Source organism: Nomascus leucogenys, chromosome 24 (genome assembly GCF_006542625.1).
Source record: "Nomascus leucogenys isolate Asia chromosome 24, Asia_NLE_v1, whole genome shotgun sequence".
NCBI classification, from domain to species: domain Eukaryota; kingdom Metazoa; phylum Chordata; class Mammalia; order Primates; family Hylobatidae; genus Nomascus; species Nomascus leucogenys.
In genome coordinates, this window is record NC_044404.1 from 29,061,354 (window position 1) to 29,080,052 (window position 18,699).

General features: G+C 49.7%; 1 protein-coding gene across 10 annotated transcripts in view; it reads left to right on the forward strand.

Annotated features, from left to right (window-relative positions):
• Nucleotides 1–18,699, forward strand: part of PTPRU (protein tyrosine phosphatase receptor type U) — a 94,371-nt gene that overhangs the window by 51,684 nt on the left and 23,988 nt on the right. For 7 of the 10 annotated variants that reach the window (XM_030805485.1, XM_030805491.1, XM_030805484.1 and 4 more), the window contains 3 exons: nucleotides 229–367; nucleotides 4,997–5,026; nucleotides 7,180–7,337. In XM_030805485.1, the coding sequence (XP_030661345.1) occupies nucleotides 229–367; nucleotides 4,997–5,026; nucleotides 7,180–7,337 (327 nt within the window). The remainder of the gene's footprint in view (nucleotides 1–228; nucleotides 368–4,996; nucleotides 5,027–7,179; nucleotides 7,338–18,699) is intronic. The other 3 variants (XM_030805488.1, XM_030805489.1, XM_030805487.1) reach the window with 1 other exon arrangement.

Genomic DNA, 18,699 nt, shown 5'->3' on the forward strand with positions numbered 1-18,699 from the left:
GGGAACCTCTTCCTGGCAAAGGAGCCATGTCCGTGAGGACCGTGGTGTGGAAGTGCAGAAGGTATCGGGGATGGTGAGGAGGTAGATTTGCTCGAAAGGCAGGACGCATGTTGAGGATGTGGGGTGGTTTGTGCAGCCCAGTTTGTTCCCTGGGCACAGCCACCTACAGGAGGGCCTTGATGGTCCCTGTCTCTCCTCTGATCCCTTGTTCTTCTTTGTTCTCCCCAGCTGCCTGCAAGGAAAGCAAGCGGCCCCTGGAGGTGTCCCAGAGATCGGAGGAGATGGGGCTTATCCTGGGCATCTGTGCTGGGGGGCTTGCTGTCCTCATCCTTCTCCTGGGTGCCATCATTGTCATCATCCGCAAAGGGTGAGTGAGGCCGGTGCCCTGTCCCGCCAGTGGCTTCTACTCCTCAGAGGCCTGGTGGCACGGAGGACTTGCGGCTAAGAGCAGGTAGGGCAACTGTCCTGCAGGTGTGTGGAGGGCTGCCAGCCTGGGCATCGCCTCTACAGATGGATCTGAGCTGGGTGGTGGGAAGCCAGAGACTGGGCAGATGGGGCTGCCCTGGAGTGGCATGGCTGGAGTACAGTTCTGGCTGGTGCCAGGTGCTGCCGTCCAGGGAGGGGCACTCAGTGCCTGGTGCCAAGGAGCTATGCCTCCTGGGCCTGTTTCAATAGGGAGGGCATAGAGGTGACCTGGCTTTGAACCCTTACCCCCCTGCAGACCTTCAGCCAAGGTGTCTGCCCTGCTTATGGGATTGTGCAGTTGACCTGAGCACAGGATGGAGCTCACTCCTCTTTAAACCAAGGGCCCTGAGCCATGGCTCTTCCTGGGATCCACCTTCTCTCAGGCTCAACTTGCCCTGGACCCTGTTCCTGTGGATCCTTGAGGAGCCCTCCTGGGCCTGTGACTGAGAAACCCCTCCCCCTGCCGCCCCTACTATCCCTCATGTCTCAAAGGTCCAGTCTGTGTTTGCATGAAATGTGTTTCCTAGCGGATTTGCAGAGGGCAGCATAAATCCCAGGACATTGTAGAATCCAGAACCTAGGATCTTGCAGTTTCAGAAATGTAGGATTTAGGACTCTAGGAATCTTAGGCTTTAGAATTGTAGAGGCTCAGAGCCCCAGAACGTAAGAGCTGCCAGGTAGTTCAAAGCCATCTAGTCTAGTGGTTTTCAAATCTTTTTAAAGAAACAGAACCTGCCTTCAAAACACCAGAAAACTCTTCCCTGGGAGCCTAGTAAATGGAGCAGATGAAGGCTGAGCAGCAGTGCTGGCCGGAGGCCGGGTGGGGGCTTCTGGCACCTTTCTGCTTGCCAGCTCTGCCCCACCATGTTCCCCACCAGGCAGCCGTGGGACACTGTGGTCCAAGCACCTTAAATGAGGGATGGGGATGCTGAGGCCTAGAGGGGACACAGGGTTGCCCAAGGCTACCCAGAGAGCCAGAGGCAGAGCCAGCTCCACCCTTCCCCACCTGGGCTCTGGCTTCTATAGCCCCTACTGCTGCCAGGCTGGGCACACGTGGATGAGTTGGCTGTATCTCTGGGCTGCCGGGAGCAGATAATAGGATCCAGGAAGATGAGAGAGAGCTGGCTGGAGCCACCTTGCCTGAGGCCAGACACCAGCAAGAGAGAGAGTCTAGGGGTGGAGTGTGCAGTGGAGTAGAGGAGATGCGGGGGGCATGGCCCAGCCAGGGCGGTACACTCTGATTTTTCCCCTCATTGTTCCTGCACAGCTTTAAGAGAAACTATTTTAAAGTATCATTTAATGAGGCATTACTATGTGCCAGGAGCTTCACACACATCATCCATGAGTACATTAGTTATTGGACACCTACTGTGTACCAGGCACTGTTCTGGCACTCAGGATGCATCAGAGAACACTTCCTTCTTGGATCTTGACTGACTCCCTTTTTTCTGGATGAAGAAACTGTAATGAAAGCCCCTTGCCCAGGCCACTTGGCTGATGAGCAGTAGGGTCTGACTTCAACTCAGGCTCGCCTACAGATGTGAAGGCCTCACCGAGTCTGGTGCACAGGCGGTGCCCCCGGAGTGGCAAGCCCCTGAGTTTCCCCCAGCAGGGGGCCTGAGAAGTGACTTTAAGTAGGGCTGGGGCTGGAGAGGGCTATAATGGAGGGGGCAGATTTCAGTTTCAGGTGGTATTTGAGGTCCTAGAAATCTACCCTCAAGAAGAGGCTTGGCAGAGTGGGGGGTGTCAAAGAGAGCGCTGCAAAGAGAGCGCTGCAAAGAGAGCGCAGCAAAGAGAGCACTGCAAAGAGAGCGCTGGGTCCAGGACAGGGTGGATCAGAAATGTTGTCAGGGCCTCACTAGGAAACCTTCCATTATGTATTTGCTACCCCATAAACCCAGGTTATCCCAGATGCCTCCAGGAACCCCTCATCCCCCATCACCCCAGACCTTCTTACTTCCTCTAAAAGCCATTCAGTCTCACTGTGTAGCGCCTACTGCATCCCCCTGGATCTGAGCCTGGCCTTCAGGGCCTTCCGTGCTCCTCAGGGCCTTGCAGTCTGCATTGTGGGTATTATGGGATGCAGCAGCCCTGGCAGGGATGTGGGTGTTCAGATCAACGTGGGGTGCCAACATAACTAATGAGTAGGAAGTTGCTGAGGAGGGCAGTTCCCACACTCCCATGGAGCCTTACTGGAGGCAGGAGAGAGTCCCAGGGGGATTATGGGTAATAGAGGCCAGCTGGAAGGCGATTTCAGATTCTCCATCCTGCCCTGCCTCTGTGGACGATCAGACTGGATGCATCTGCTGTAGGGGAATTCCAGGGCCTGGAAGGGAGGCTGGTGACCCCAGGCCGGGTCAGATCCCCTGGCTCTGCTTCCAGAAGTCCCCATACCCCACCCTTCTCTGTGGCAGCACTTTCTTCTCCCTGCACTTTGTCATTTACTTACTTGTAGTGTTTTGCTCAATGCTCGCCTCCCCTCCTGGTTTAAGAACTCCATGAAAGGCAGAGAAAGCCCTGTCTTGTCTATATCTCCACGCCCAGGGGAGTCAGGTCTCCCCACTCTGAGGTGTAGGGAGGAGTGGTTTGTGGGCACTGCTGGGTGCTTCCCGGTGCTGGAGCCTCACAGCAGTCCCTGTGGGAGATTATTATTAACCTCACTATGTATGTATGTATGTGTTTTTTTTTTCGAGACGGACTCAAGCTCTATCACGCAGGCTTGAGTGCGGTGGCGCGATCTCAGCTCACTGCAAGCTCTGCCTCCTGGGTTCACGCCATTCTCCTGCCTCAGCCTTCTGAGTAGCTGGGACTACAGGCGCCCGCCACCACGCCCGGCTAATTTTTTGTATTTTTAGTAGAGACAGGGTTTCATCATGTTGGCCAGGTTGGTCTCAAACTCCTGACCTCAGGTGATCCACCTGCCTCGGCCTCCCAAAGTGCAGGGATTATAGGCCTGAGCCACCGTGCCCAGGCTTAACCTCACTTTTTAAAGAAGAAGGTGGAAGCGCATGGAGGTGAAGTTCTTTTATTTATTTTTACTCATTTATTGATTATTCCATTCAACAAAATATTTATTGTGGGATTACAATGTGTGGGACCCTGGGGCAACCAAGGGAGACAAAAAGACAAGGATCCTGTCCTCCTGTACTTTGTAGCCAGTGGAAAGCCTGGCATGAAATTAGAAAAAGCACAAATAGAAGAGATAATTACAAATTGTGAAAAGAACAGGGTGCTGGGTGTTGGGGGCAAAGAGAATGCAGGAGACATCATGTAGCTGGCACTCGTGGGACAGTGGTCCTGGAAGGCCCTTTTGAAGCACAATGTGTCAACTGAGGCCAGAAGAATGCCATTTCTTCAACCGCATCCTCCCTCGTGGGGCCTCTGCGACAGCCCCAGCGCCCTGGACCCTCCCCTCTCTCCCTGGGATGGAGGAGATGTGCTGTGTGACCTGGGGTCCAGCTCCTGCCTTTGCTGGTCCGTCTTCTGCTCTCCTCCCCTTCATCTGCAGGATTTCCTGTGGAAGGCCATTCTTTGGGGTCCCTGCCGACAGGGTGATGTGGGGGCAAGTGAATGGAGGCCTCTGGAGAGCCTGGGAGGGGAGCACAGAGGAGGTTCCAGGACCAGGGTCCTGGGCCAGGTGTTTGCTCTGGACTCTGCCACTGACCCCCAGAGAGGCCCAGGCAGCCCATGTTCCCTGACTCAGCTTCCTCGCCTGTGAAATGGGAATCCGACCTGCTTTACACTGTGGGTGCTTTGCGGTAAGGTAGGGCTCTTGATGGAAGCTGTGCCCCAGGTACTCCCAGAGGGGATGACCTGTCTCCTTTAGTGGTGAGGGTGGGCCCTAGGTGTGTCCTGGGCATACATCTGGAGTCCTCTCCACCCTGCCCCCTTTCTGTCCCCACCCAGGTGGAGGTGCAGACAAAAGGGCTGACCCCTTAGGGGCAGAGGGCCCTGCAGGGAGGGAGGGTGGGGTGCTGTTTGCAGGGACGAGAACAACCCTGGTAAGCACAGTTAGCCTAGAGAGTACGAGTCTGTGTGTGTCAGGGGACGTCTAATGTGTATGTGTGTGTGTTTGTGAATATATGTCTAAGTGTGTGTCAAGTGTGTTTGAATACATGTGCATGCATGTCTGCATCTGTGTGTCTGCATTTGTGTGTGTTGATAATGTGTTTCTCCATGTATGAGTGTATGTGGGCATATATCTACATGTGTGTCTGTGTGAGTGTGCATATGTGTGTGACTGCGTGTGAAAGCTCTGTGGCCCCCTAGGCCCTTTTCCCACCTCCTCCTCACTCCTGCAGTAGGCTTAGGGAAGGTTTCAGAAGGGCCTTGGGTCCTGGTCATTAATATCTGAGGCTGACCAGCTCTTGGGACCAGGAAGGTCCTTCTGACCTGTCCAGTCCCTGGCCAGCCCCCTCCCCAGCCTGGGCGGCACCCAGGCCCCACCCTGCTGCCTGGGCATTGCCTCAGCCCGGCCTTGGTGGACGGACCTCGGACACAACTGTGCTGTTCTCTCTTTGCACGCTGCCAGGAGAGACCGCTATGCCTACTCCTACTACCCGTAAGTAGCTCTACCTGGCCCGGGAGTCCCGGCCCTGCCTAGGGGGAGATCCCCCCCGCCCGCCTTCTCTGGTTGGGCCTAGTCTCACTGCGCCCAGCCTGGCCTGGTGTCCACCCCGTTCTCCCTGGTCACCTCGGCCTCTGACTTTCTGCTCTGTCCCTCCCCTCTGCATCTTCCTCAAGTCGTGGTCACGAGTGCTGGTTCTGCCCCTAAGAGGCATGGGTTCAGAGCTGGCCCTGCTGAGTCACCCCCAGCAAGCCCCTGAGCCTCAATGTCCCCTTCACCACCAGAGCAGCCCCTTACGTCCACTGTTCTCGTGGTTAGAAGGATGTCCTGACTTCCAACCAAATCCACGTTCGGGACACTCTCTGGAGCCCACGTCCATGTGCATGTGTGTGCTTGTGTGCGTGTGGGCGGGGCCTACCTGTTCTGAGACTGGCAGCTCCTCCCACAGCACAGGCAACTCTCAGGCCCCTACAAGTCCCTTCTCCAGCCGGGCAGCCCCAGCTCTGCAGACCCACCATTTCCTGGGAGCCTCCTCTGGGCCAAGCCCTGTGCTCAGTTCTTGACAGAATCCTCACAACAGCTCTGAGAAATAGGAGCTCTTATCACTCCCACTTTACTGATGAGGAAACTGAGGCTCAGAGAGACCAAGGGACTTGTGGGAGGTCACAGAATGTGCCAGAGCTGGGACACAACCCAGGCCCCTGCTGACTCCACAGCCTGCCGATGCTCCTCTGTCTTCTGTCTCTGTCTTCTACTCTGCAAGCCTTCCGGAACATTCCTTCCGCACCTGTCCTGGTTTTCCCTCCCTTGAAGCGTAGGCCCAGAGGGCGCCAGGCCAGCCCTGAGGACAGTGGGTCTCTCACCTCCTCCTCCCTGGACGGCTCCTTACCTTGCTGTTTCCCAACACGAGCTTTTCCAGCAACTCAACACCCAGCGACTCGCGCTGAGCCTCCAACTCGGCTTCTGCAGGGGCTGTGGACAGGCAGCTCTCCCTCCCTGCTGCTTGTGCAGTTAGTTTTCAAAACCAGATGCAGAACTTTTCAAAGAATCTGTATCAAATTCCATCTGCTTAATCTCACATTGAGCTCAGCCGGATGCCAACAGCGTTAGGTGTCCCTCCCGGGTTCCATCTTCTGGGGATCGGGTTGGTTTGTTTCTGTAGCTCTTCTTCCAGGTAGGCCAGGAGTCCTGGGCTGGGAACGGAGCCTGTGGCACATCCCCGGAGACCGCCCTCTAGGCCAGCATCCGCTCAGTGATGGGTCCTCTCTGGGCTCCATGTTCAGCCAGCCTGGCCGGCTGTCCTCTGTCCATGGCCCTGTCTCCCCACCTCCTTTTCTCCCTCCCACTTTCCTCTAAGTTCCTTTGAAGTCGCAAACTGCCATCCTCATCCGTGAAGCTGGGCCTGGAGGAAGAGGAGGCCTCTCTTTCTCTTCCCTGCTGCTCTGAGCAGCAGGACAGACTGGTGGGCAGTGGTGGGAATCTGGACCTTCTGTGGGTCTCTTTACAAGTCTGTGGTGGTCTATGCTGGGACCATCCTAGGTGCTACTGGGAGTAGGGAGAAGCCAAGTGTGGAGTTCATTCTGTGCGTGGGGGAAGCCCCCGAGGCCTGGCTGAGCACGAGCCAGACCCTCTGCGGGGAAGGAAGGGTGTAGTCTCTCCTTCCTGCAGGAGAAAGAGGAGTCTGGAGAGCGGTCCCTGTTTAACATGGGGAAGAGAGAGAGAGGTGGGGACATGCTGGGCCTGGAGCTGGGCCAGCCATTTTCCTAGTTTGGGGTGCAGTGGGGGTGAGGGGAGCTGTCTGCTGTGACACCAAATTAGCCCTGGAGTGACTTTCTTTCCCATTTCCTAAGCCCAGGGAGCCAGTGAAACTTAGGAGTGAGATCCCAGCCTGAGGCCACTGCTGCTCCACCCCTTTCCCTTCGCAAAGGTCCCTAGGACGGGCTCTGCCAAGCCCTTTTCAGGGAAGAAGCAGCTCTGGATCTAGTGAGTGAAGGATGGAGGCAGAGCCCTCAGCATCCAGAGATGCTTCCAGGACAGCTGCTGGCTCCTGGCCTTGAGGTCCCCTTACTCCAGGGCCTCCCCACCCACCTCTGGGTGGTGTCCAGCCCCACACAGTGCCTGTGTCTCCCCTCAACCCCCCTCTCCAGGAAGCCGGTGAACATGACCAAGGCCACCGTCAACTACCGCCAGGAGAAGACACACATGATGAGCGCCGTGGACCGCAGCTTCACAGACCAGAGCACCCTGCAGGAGGACGAGCGGCTGGGCCTGTCCTTCATGGACACCCATGGCTACAGCACCCGGGGTGAGTGCCTGGCCCTCCTACCCCTTCTTCATGGCTCTGGGGCTCCTGACCTGAGACAATAGGGTCCCCACATCAGATGAGTTCTGTAACACCTGCAACCAAAAGTGAAGCATCTATGGTGCTCCTGCTGGATACCTGCTGGATACAGAGCCGCACAGGTGGCGTTTTTGCATTGTGTACTGGAGGAGCTTGCAAGGAATTCTGCTAGTGTAAGAGGAATGCAAGGTCCATTGTGACAGTTGTCAAGGAGGAGGGTGCTGCTGTAGGAACAGAGGGATCAGAGTGGCCTCACCCCTTATTGAGCACCTGTTAGGTGAGAGGTGGGGATACAGTGGCTGAGAGAGACCGATAGAGTCAGACCTGGACCCGCCTCTCCCTCTCTTAGCTATGCGACCTGGGGCAAGTCGCTTACGCCCTCTGGATTTCTGTTTCCTCGTGTATAGAATGGGAAGGCCGATTGCCTCTGCCGGTAGGGCCAGTGTGAAGACTAAATGAGATAATGTGTGCAAAGTCACTTAGAGCTCTGCTTGTATTCACAGAATATAGTGAGTCAGCCGTCATGTACTAGGTCTGTGTCTTAACTTGCTTCATCCCACATCTTTTTATTCTGTTTAGTGTTGATTTGTACAGAAGAGAATATGTAATGTTTATGAAAGTCATAAAATCATAACAATACAACAAACAGCAATGAACCTCATTGGTGAATTAGAACATTATCTTGGTACATACACCTCCCTAGCTATATCCCCTACCTCTTTCTTAGATGTAAATATTCCCTTGAAATTGTTGTGTTTTTTTTTTTTTTTTTTTGATATGGAGTCTTACTCTATCACCCAGGCTGGGGTGCAGTGGCATGATCTCGGCTCGCTGTAACCTCCGCCTCCCAGGTTCAAATGATTTTCCTGCCTCAACCTCCCAAGTAGCTGGGATTACAGGCACCTGCCACCATACCCGGCTAATTTTTTTGTTTTTTTGAGGTGGAGTCTCACTCTGTTGCCCAGGCTGGAGTGCAGTGGCGCCATCTTGGCTCACTGTAACCTCTGCCTCCCGGGTTGGAGCAATTCTCCTGGCTCAGCCTCCCAAGTAGCTGAGATTACAGGTGTGTGCCACCACACCCAGATAATTTTTGCATTTTTAATAGAGATGGGCTTTCACCATGTTGGCCAGGCTGGTCTTGAACTCCTGACCTTAGGTGATCCACCCACCTTGGCCTCCCGGAGTGCTGGGATTACAGGCGTGAGCCACCGCGCCTGGCCAGTTTTTGTATTTTTAGTAGAGACAGGGTTTCACCATGTTAGCCACGCTGGTCTCGAACTCCAGACCTCAGTTGATCTGCCCGCCTCAGCCTCCCAAAATGTTGGGATTACTGGCGTGAGTCACTGTGCCCAGCCTCCCTTGAAATTTGTGTTTATAATTTTCCTACCTTTTTTAGGGGTAGTTTTTTTTTTTTTTTTTTTTTTTTTGAGATGGAATCTCCCTCTGTTACCCAGGCTGGAGTGCAGTGGCGCGATCTCCGCTCACTGCAAGCTCCGCCTCCCGCATTCACGCCATTCTTCTGCCTCAGCCTCCCGAGTAGCTGGGACTACAGGCGCCTGCCACTGCGCCCGGCTAATTTTTTGTATTTTTAATAGAGACAGGATTTCACCGTGTTAGCCAGGATGGTCTCGATCTCCTGACCTCATGATCCACCCGCCTCGGCCTCCCAAAGTGCTGGGATTACAGGCATGAGCCACTGCACCTGGCCTTTTGGGGGTAGTTTTACCATGTGTACATATATCCCCAAACAATGCATTGTATAGTTTTGCTCATTTTCATCCTTTATAAAAATGAAATCACACACTACTTCTTAACTCCACATCATATTTAAATTTACCCATGTGGATGTTTTGCTGCAGTTCATTTACTTTCTCTGATGCGTAGTTTCCCATTGTATGGCTGTATCACAATTGACTTCTTCATTCTGCCATCCGTGGGCATTCGATTGGTTTTTAGTTTTCTTGTTATCACAAATGAGACTGCTGTGAATATTCTGATGTGGATGCCTAGATGCACCTGCACGCAAGGTTCTAGAAATAGAATTGCTGGATTATGGAGTACGTGCATCTTTAGCTCAATAAGAGTGCCAAGTTGCTTTCCAAAGCAGCTCTGCCTGTTTTCTTTCCTAGCAGCAGTGTGTAAGACTTTCTGTTGCTCTACATCAAGATCAAAATTTGCCAGCCTTTTTCACTTCTGCCACATTAGTTTGTATAAAATGGTAATTCTCTATAGTCTTAATTTGCATTTCACTGGTGACTAATGAGGTTGAACATATTTTCAAGTCATCAATGGCCATTCAGGTCTCTTTTTCCGTGAAATGCCTGTTCATGTCTTTCACCTAATTTTCTATTGGGTTTTCTGTTGCTTTCTTAGTGGTTTTTAGGAGTTCTTTATATATTTAGGATAATAATCATTTGTCACTTATGAATTGCAAATATCTCCTCCCAATTTGCGGCTTATCTTCCTAGGTTATTTATAGTGTCTTTGGATGAACAGAAGGTTTTTATTTTCGCGCATTTAAATTCATCAGTCTTTTCCTTTGTGATTTCCACTTTTTGTGTTTTTTAAAGAAGTTTTCCCTACCCAAAGTTATAAAGTATTTTTTGCTTTTTTTCTAGAACTTATGACATTTTACATTTTATATTTAAATCTTTTTCCATCTGGAATTGATTTTTGTGTGTGGTGGTATAAATTAAGGATTTTATTTTTTACATGGCGATAAGCCACTGTCCCAGCATCATTTATTATAGTTCACGCTTTCCCTGCTGATTTGCAGTGCCATCTTTCCCGCACACCACATTTCTACAGATATGTGGATCATTTTTCAGTTCCCTGTTTCTTTCATTGGTCGGTTTGGTTGATTCCCAACCACATGGTCTAATTATTGAGGCTATTTAAGTCTTGATATCTGAAACATGAAGCCGTGCCAACTTTGTGCTTCATCAAGGATGTCTTGGCTATTTTTGTTTTCATTCTCTCTCTCTTTCTTAATGAGATAGGGTCTAGCTCTGTCACCCAGGCTGGAGTGCAGTGGCACAATATCGGCTCACTGCAACCTTCGTCTTCTGGGCTTGAGCGATCTCCCACCTCAGCCTCCTGAGGAGCTGGGACTACAGGGGCACACCACCATGCCTGGCTAATCTTTGCATTTTGTTTTTTTTCGGTAGAGACGGAGTTTCACTATGTTACTCCAGGCTGGTCTCAAACTCCTGGGCTCTAGTGATCTGCCCGCCTCAGCCTCCTAAAGTGTTGGGATTACAGGCATGAGCCATCACGCCCAGCTAATTCTCTTTGTTGTAAATTTTAGAGTCATCTCTTTAAGTTTCTTGAAAAACTTTGTTGGATGGTTTTGTATTGAATTTATAGATCAATTTGGGAAGAATCGCCATCTTATGAAATTGTCTTTCCACCCATGAAAGTGATGTATATTGCCCCATTTATTTAGGTCTTGAATGTCTTTCCATAATTTTCTCCATAAAATCTTGTACATCTTTTTTTAGATAGGTGTCCCTAGATTCTTTATTTTTGACTTCTATTGCAAATGGTACACCTTTCAAATATTACAATTCTATTTCTTATATAGAGAAATGCAGTTTATTTTTGATTGCATATTGATCTTATATTCATACTTCTTTTTTTTTTGTGAGACGGAGTCTCACTCTGTCACCCAGGCTGGAGTGCAGTGGCGCAATCTCGGCTCACTCCAACCTCTGCCTCCAGGGTTCAAGTGATTCTCCTGCCTCAGCCTCCCAAGTAGCTGAGATTACAGACATGCGCCACCAGGCCCAGCTAATTTTTGTATTTTTTTTAGTAGAGTCGGGGTTTCACCATGTTGACCAGGCTAGTCTTGTACTCCCGACCTCAGGTGATCCACCCACCTGGGCCTCTCGAAGTGCTGAGAGTACAGGCGTGAGCCACCATGCCCAGCCTTATATTCATACTTCTTGATATGCTTTCTTATTCTCATTTGTCTGTAGAATGTTTCAGGCTTTCTGAGCAGTTAAAGGATCTGTGAATATCCTTTGCAGAAGAAATAGTTGTTTCTTCTTTCCCATTTCTTATTCTTTTTCCCCATGTTTTTCTGGCTGGGACCTCCGGTACTGTGTTGAATAGAGTGGTTGTAGCTGGAATCCTTGTCTTCTGTTCCTGACTTTAACAGGAATGTTTCTAACATTTAAACACAGAATGAAAATTGCTTTGGGGTTTTGGCAGAAATGTTTTTATCAGGCTGACCAAGTTCCCGTTAGTTTTTAGTTTGCTGAGAGGTTTTAAGTGGGCATTAAACTTACCAAATACTTTTTTCTGCAATTATTGTGATAATTATTTTTTCCCCTTTTGTCTGCCAATGGGATGAGTGACATTTTTAGATTTTTAAAAAATTACCTTAAATTCCTGGGATAAATTCAACTTGGTCATGATGATTATGATGTTTCTTTTCTTTTTTTTTTCTTTTTGAGATAGGGTTTCACTCTGTTGCCCAGGCTGGACTATAGTGGTGTGATCATGGTTCACTGCAACCTCAACCTCCTGGGCTCAAGTGATCCTCCCACCTCAGCCTCCTGAATAGCTGGGACTACAGGTGCCCACTGTCATGCCTCGCTACTTTTTTGTGTGTGTGTATTTTTTGTAGAGACAGGGTCTTGTCATGTTGTCCAGGTTGGTCTCGGACGCCTGGGCCCAAGCGATTTACCTGTCTTTGCCTCTCAAAGTGCTGGGATTACAGGTGTGAGCCACCTTGTCTGGCCAGATTTTAAACTTCTAATTTGATATATTTAAAGGACTAAACAACTATTCAGGCTTTCTATTTTTTTAAAAATAGAAAGTTATATTTTTGATAAGTTATATTTGTCTAGGTATTTGGCCATTTTATTTATGTTTTTAAACTCAGTGTTATGTACTTATTAATCATATTCTCCTTGTAACAATCTCTCTCATTAAATTTTCACCATTTTGTACCGTTTTACCCTGCTTAGTAGGTGTGTTTTTTTTTTTTGAAATGGGGTCTCACTCTGCTGCCTAGGCCGGAGTGCAGTGGTGCAATCCTGGCTCACTGCAACCCTCTGCCTCCCGGGTTCAAGTGATTCTCTTGCCTCAGCTTCCCTAGTAGCTGGGGTTACAGGCACCTGCCACCACGCCTGGCTAATTTTTGTATTTTTTGCAGAGACGGGGTTTCACTATGTTGGCCAGGCTGGTCTCGAACTCCTGACCTCAAGTGATCCACCCGCCTTGGCCTCCTAAAGTGCTGGGATTACAGGTGTGAGCCGCCGCACCTGCCTGCTTAGTAGCTATTATTAACCCTTCAGCTTACAAATCAGGAAACAGAGGCTTGGAGAGGGGAAGTCACTTGTCCAGGTTAAACAGCCAGAAAGTGGCAGAGTCAGGACTTAAATGCAAGTCTTTCTGAATTGCAAACTTGTTTCTACTGCATCATGCTGCGCCTTGAGGGATGGGTAGGATTCAGACGGCAGAGATGGGAAGGAAAGGGCATGTGTAGAGAAGGCACAGTATGTGCAAATGTGTGGTGATAGGCATGGGAGGAGACAGGGTGAGGCGTGACTGCACTAAATCCTCCAGTGGGTGCTAGAGAGAGTGGGAGATCAGGGTGGTGTGGGCTCATGCCTAACTGCTGGGTCTTGTTGAGAGACAGAGAGAGGCAGGAAACACGGGCTCTGCTCCTGGGATTCACTGATGAGTTGGGGAGTCAGGACTGACCCAGGGAAGTCGGGACCAGGCTAATTGCTATGTGGATAGTGGGGACGATCCGTGCTGCTAGTTTTGAGAAAATATGCCCTTGGGCAGGAGTGGTCAGCATTTTGGTGAGATGGGTATGGTTGACTGATGGTGAGGAGGAAGGGGCACTGAGCTTGGGCAGAGGTGATGCTTGGAAACTCAAAAGGTGCTAGGTGCAGTGGCTCACACCTGTAATCTCAGCACTTGAGGAGGCAGAGGCAGGCAGATCGCTTGAGGTTAGGAGTTCAAGACCAGCCTGGCTAACGTGGTGAAACCCTGTCTCTAGTAAAAATACAAAAATTAGCCGGGCATGGTGGCGGGTGCCTGTAATCCCAGCTACTTGGGAGGCTAAGGCACAAGAATTGCTTGAACCTGGGAGGCAGAGGTTGCAGTGAGCCAAGATCACTCCACTGCACTGCACTGTACTCCAGCCTGGCAGACAGAGCAAGACTCTGTCTCAAAAAAAAAAAAAAAAACCAAAAAAAAACAAAACGTGTCCAGGAGATGAGCTGAGCTGCGCCTCAGCACCTTCTCTCTCTTTGTTCTTCTCTGCCCTCCACTTGCTGGTCTGGCTTCCACTTCCTTCTTTTCCAAACAGTGGAGGCCAGGTTTTTGTGGTTTCGAATGGAAAGCCATGTTGATTTTCGTGGATCCTTCTATGCAAATTTTAAATGAAAGACTTATCACCGTGGGTAACTGGTGGTGGGGCTGGTGTGAAAAAGCCACTGGAATCTTCCCAAGGTGTTGGAATGAGCCCTGTTGTCTGTGAAGTCCTGCCTGCGAAAACCCTCAGATCCTCCTGGGCCTTGTCCGTCTGGAGCTATTGATTCCTGTGGGTGCCAGTTGGTGTTGGCCAAATTGTTTGTCAAATAAGTGCCAGGTTTTTTCATGCCCATCAATGCCCCTTAATCAGGGAAGCAGAGAGAGCAGTGGGGACAGCAGGGTCTCAGAGTCAGGTGGATTCAAGCCTGGGTTCGAATCCTAGTGCTGCCATTTAATGAGCAAGTAGCTTAACTCTTCTGGGCCTCGGTTTTCTCGTTGGCACAAGAGGAACAATGATAGTGCCCCTGCCATAGGGATATTCTAGGGAATAAGTGACTTAAGAATTGTGCTGGGCACTCGATATGTTAGATATGGCTAGCTCTTATTACAGGCTGTGCTTCTTTAGGAAAGAAACGTACTTGCTAATTGCAAACAGTGGAGGAAAAGTTTGGGGTGCTACCAGATTGAATAACTGGGGGCCTCTCTTCATCTGAGGGTGGTGGGAGTCAGGGAAAGTGCCATCACTGAGGGAGGGCTGAGGATTTTCCTTTCCAGATGAGGAAACCGAGACCCAGAGAGGTCAAGGAACTTGAGCCAGAATTTGAATTCAGGTCTCTCTGACTCCAGACCTAGTGTTCTCTTTTCTGGGCCTCAGCCCTCCCCATAAAGCATCAGCTGTCCAGTGGTTACTCACAGAAGATGTTCCACAGTCACGATGGAGCTAGGAAGAGCCTGGGAGAGCCCCAGAGTGGAGACTTTGAAGGTGGGCCTATGGGCAAACTGGTCCTTAGGGGTAGGGGATGGGGTGGGGTAGGAAGTGTGTCTCAAGTCCCACAGGGGAACTCATAGGCAAGGAGAGTAGGGACCTGTCCTCTCTGGGCCTAGGAATTGGAGGGTCCTTTTGGGAACATCATCATCCCGTCCTTTCCTGGTGGTCTTATTTGTAGAACATGTTGTGTTGTTCTTAGGCTCAGCTGTCAGCTGCCCGGATGTGGCTCTGGCTTTCCAGGTGGGACTTTTTGCTTGTCCTCAGCCGCTGTGTGCTGATTGCACACCTCCTTGCGGGGCTGTGCCAGGGCTGCCAGCCCTTCAGGATCTCTGGGATAAACTCTTTGATTCTCTGCCACCCTCATTTGCTCCTTTCTCTGCCAGGAGAGCTCTCTGTGGAGCTGTCGGCCCACTCTCCACAAAGAGCACGAGGGCTTCTCCATCTCGCCAGTTTCTTCTCTGAGTTCTTTGAGCCAACAGAAGTCCCTCTTCTTGAAACTGTTGCACTTGCCTTGTGTTGCGTTACGGATCCTCCTTGGAATCATCTTTTCAAGCTGCCTTTTAGGTCCCAGACCCAAGATCTTACAGCAGAGGGGGACCAAGACTCTTGTCAGCCGGCTGCCATGGCTTTCTGGCACTCAGGGGTTTCCTTCCTTTTCTGGAAATGACTAGTAATGTCAACAGCTGCCCTTGCAGGTGCTCGCTGTGTGCCAGGCACTGGGCTGGGTGCTTTATATACATTATTATAGTTAATATTTACATCATCATATTGGATTGTAACAATTTGACCTTCACTTGACATGTAAGAATGGAAGTTTGGAGAGAGTAACATCCCCACGGTCACATACAGAGCTGGGAATTTATCTGAAGTCTGACTCCAGAGCCCATCTCTCAGTGTCTACATTGCACTGTGTTCCCCCGAGGATGTTTCATGAAACAAACAAGAAAAGCCCTCCATGGCGAAAGATGTTTGTGAAACATTGCTGTTTCCATTCCTCTCTTGAAGATTTAAAATGCACACAAACGTGCCGAAAGCCCCGAGAGGTCTTCCAGGGAAGAAACCTGTTTGTTTTTGTTTAAACCAGAATTTCACAGACTCCTTTAAAACGCAGAATTCCTCTTCCTCCTCTTGCTCTTCTTTTTAATGGGACACCGCTTAATCATCTTGCATACCTACGATTTTCTGAAACACTTTGGCAATCACCATATTAGGCCAGTCTGTTCTCTTTGGACCTCAGTTTCTCCATCTGTAAAATTAAGGGTTTGGGCATCCCACCACAGTGGCATAACTGGTACTTGATTTGCCATCCAGCTGTAAGCAACCAGAAATCCAGCTAAAATACAGGAATCAATTGCTTTCAGACATGGAACTATAGGCAGCTGAAGACTGGTTCCTGAGAGCAGAGAAACAAATGAGGTGAAGTCATCTTCAAACCATGGCACAGGAAGGTGGAACCCAAGCACAATGGGGCAGCCTCCCTGACCTGGTTGGAGTTTGAGGAAGTTGAGCTCATCAGGGGGGTCTCCTGGTGATCCTGCATTCATTCTGCCAGTTAGTTGCTGAGTAGGAATTCTAGGCCAGGCACCGGAGAGGGTTCTTGCAGGGAGGGTCATTTCAGCTTAGAGTTGAAGGATGAATATGAGCTTATCGGGCAAGAAAAGTAGGGGGAGGAGGGGTTTTGGAGGGAGAAGGATGGCATATGTGAAGGCACAGGGAGTGGGGGCAGGTATCTAGGCCCCACTGACAGTCCCCCACTGGACCCTGCCAGCTTAGACCTGGGCAGAGATTGGCTCGAAAATGTGGGGAGGGCTGGAGTTGAATAAGCCACCTGCAGCCTCACCTAGAGCAGGAGGGACATGTGTGCAGTCATGCACCGCATAATGAAGTTTTGGTCAACAATGGACCACATATACCGTGGTGGTCCTGTAAGATTATAACGGAGCTGAAAAACTCCCATGACCTGGTGACATTGTAGCCGTCATAATGTCGTCGTGCAATGCATTATTCACTTGTGTGTGGTGAAGCTGGAATCAACCTACTGCATTGTCAGTTGTAGAAAAGTCTAGCACATACAATTATGTGCAGTACATAATAGTTAAGGATGACTGTGGTACTGGTTTATGTATTTAATATACTATACTTTCTTTTTTTTTTTTTTTGAGACAGAGTCTCGCTCTGTCGCCCAGGCTGGAGTGCAGTGGCTCAATCTCAGCTCACTGCAGGCTCCGCCTCCCGGGTTCACGCCATTCTCCTGCCTCAGCCTCTCCGAGTAGCTGGGACTACAGGCGCCCGCCACCACGCCCGGCTAATTTTTTTTGTATTTTTTAGTAGAGATGGGGTTTCACCGTGGTCTCGATCTCCTGACCTCGTGATCTGCCTGCCTCGGCCTCCCAAAGTGCTGGGATTACAAGCGTGAGCCACCGCACCCAGCCTTAATATACTATACTTTTAATCATGATTTTAGAGTGTACTTACTTTAAAAAATGTTAACTGTAAAACAGCCTCTGGCAGGTCCTTCAGGAAGTGTCCCAGAAGAAGGCACCGTTTTCTTTCTTTCTTTTTTTTTTTTTATTATACTTTAAGTTCTAGGGTACATGTGCACAACGTGCAGGTTTGTTACATATGTATCCATGTGCCATGTTGGTGTGCTACACCCGTTAACTCGTCATTTACATTAGGTATATCTCCTAATGCTATCCTTCCCCCCTCCCCTCATCCCACGACAGGCCCTGGTGTGTGATGTTCCCCGCCCTGTGTCCAAGTGTTCTCATTGTTCAATTCCCACCTATGAGTGAACATGTGGTGTTTGGTTTTTTGTCCTTGCGATAGTTTGCTCAGAATGATGGTTTCCAGCTTCATCCGTGTCCCTACAAAGGACATGAACTCATCCTTTTTTATGGCTGCATAGTATTCCATAGTGTGTATGTGCCACATTTTCTTAATCCAGTCTATCATTGATGGACATTTGGGTTGGTTCCAAGTCTTAGAAGGCAACGTTTTCATAGGTGATGACAGCTACATGTGTGTTATTGCCCCTAAAGACGTCCCAGTGGGACAAGATGTGGAGGTGGAAGACAGTGATACTGGTGATCCTGACCCTGTGCAGGCCTAGGCTAGTGTGTGTGTGTGTGTGTGTGTGTGTGTGTGTGTGTGTGTGTGTGTCTGTGTGTAAGACAGCGATACTGATGATCCTGACCCTGTGCAGGCCTAGGCTAGTGTGTGTGTGTGTCTTAGTTTTTAACAAAAAAAATTTAAAAAACCAAAAAAAATTTTAAATAGAAAAAAGTGTATAGAATAAAGATAGAAAATATTTTTGTATAGCTGTACTATGTGTATTCATTACAAAAGTCAAAAAATTCAAATTAAAACATTTCAGTAAGCTAAGGTTAATTTATTATTGAAGAAAGGAAACTATTTTTAAATAAATGTATTGTAGCCTAAGCATACAGTGTTTATGAAGCTCACAGAAGTGTACAGGAATGTCCTAGGCCTTCATATTCACTTACCAGTCACTCAGTGACTCACCCAGGGCAGCTTCCAGTCCTGCAGCTCCATTCATGGTAGATGCCTTATACAGGGGTATCATTTATTATTATTATTATTTTTTTTTTAGACAGAGTCTTGCACTGTTGCCTGGGCTGGAGTGCAGTGGCACGATCTCAGCTCACTGCAACCTCTGCCTCCCAGGTTCAAGTGATTCTCCTGCCTCAGCCTCCCAAGTAGTTGGGATTACAGGCTCGTGCCATCATACCCAGCTAATTTTTTGTATTTTTAGTAGAGACGGGGTTTCACCATGTTGGCCAGGTTGGTCTCGAACTCCTGACCTCGTGATTCGCCCGCCTCGGCCTCCCAAATTTCTGGGATTACAGGTTTGAGCCACCACACCCAGCCCATTTATTATGTTTTATAGCGTAGTTTTTACTGTGCATTTTCTATGTTGAGATACAGAAATACTTACCGTTGTGCTATAATTGCCTACAGTATTCAGTACAGGTTTGTAGCGTAGGAGCAATAGGCTATGCCGTGCAGCCCAGGTCCATGGAGTGGGCTCTGCCATCTGAGTTT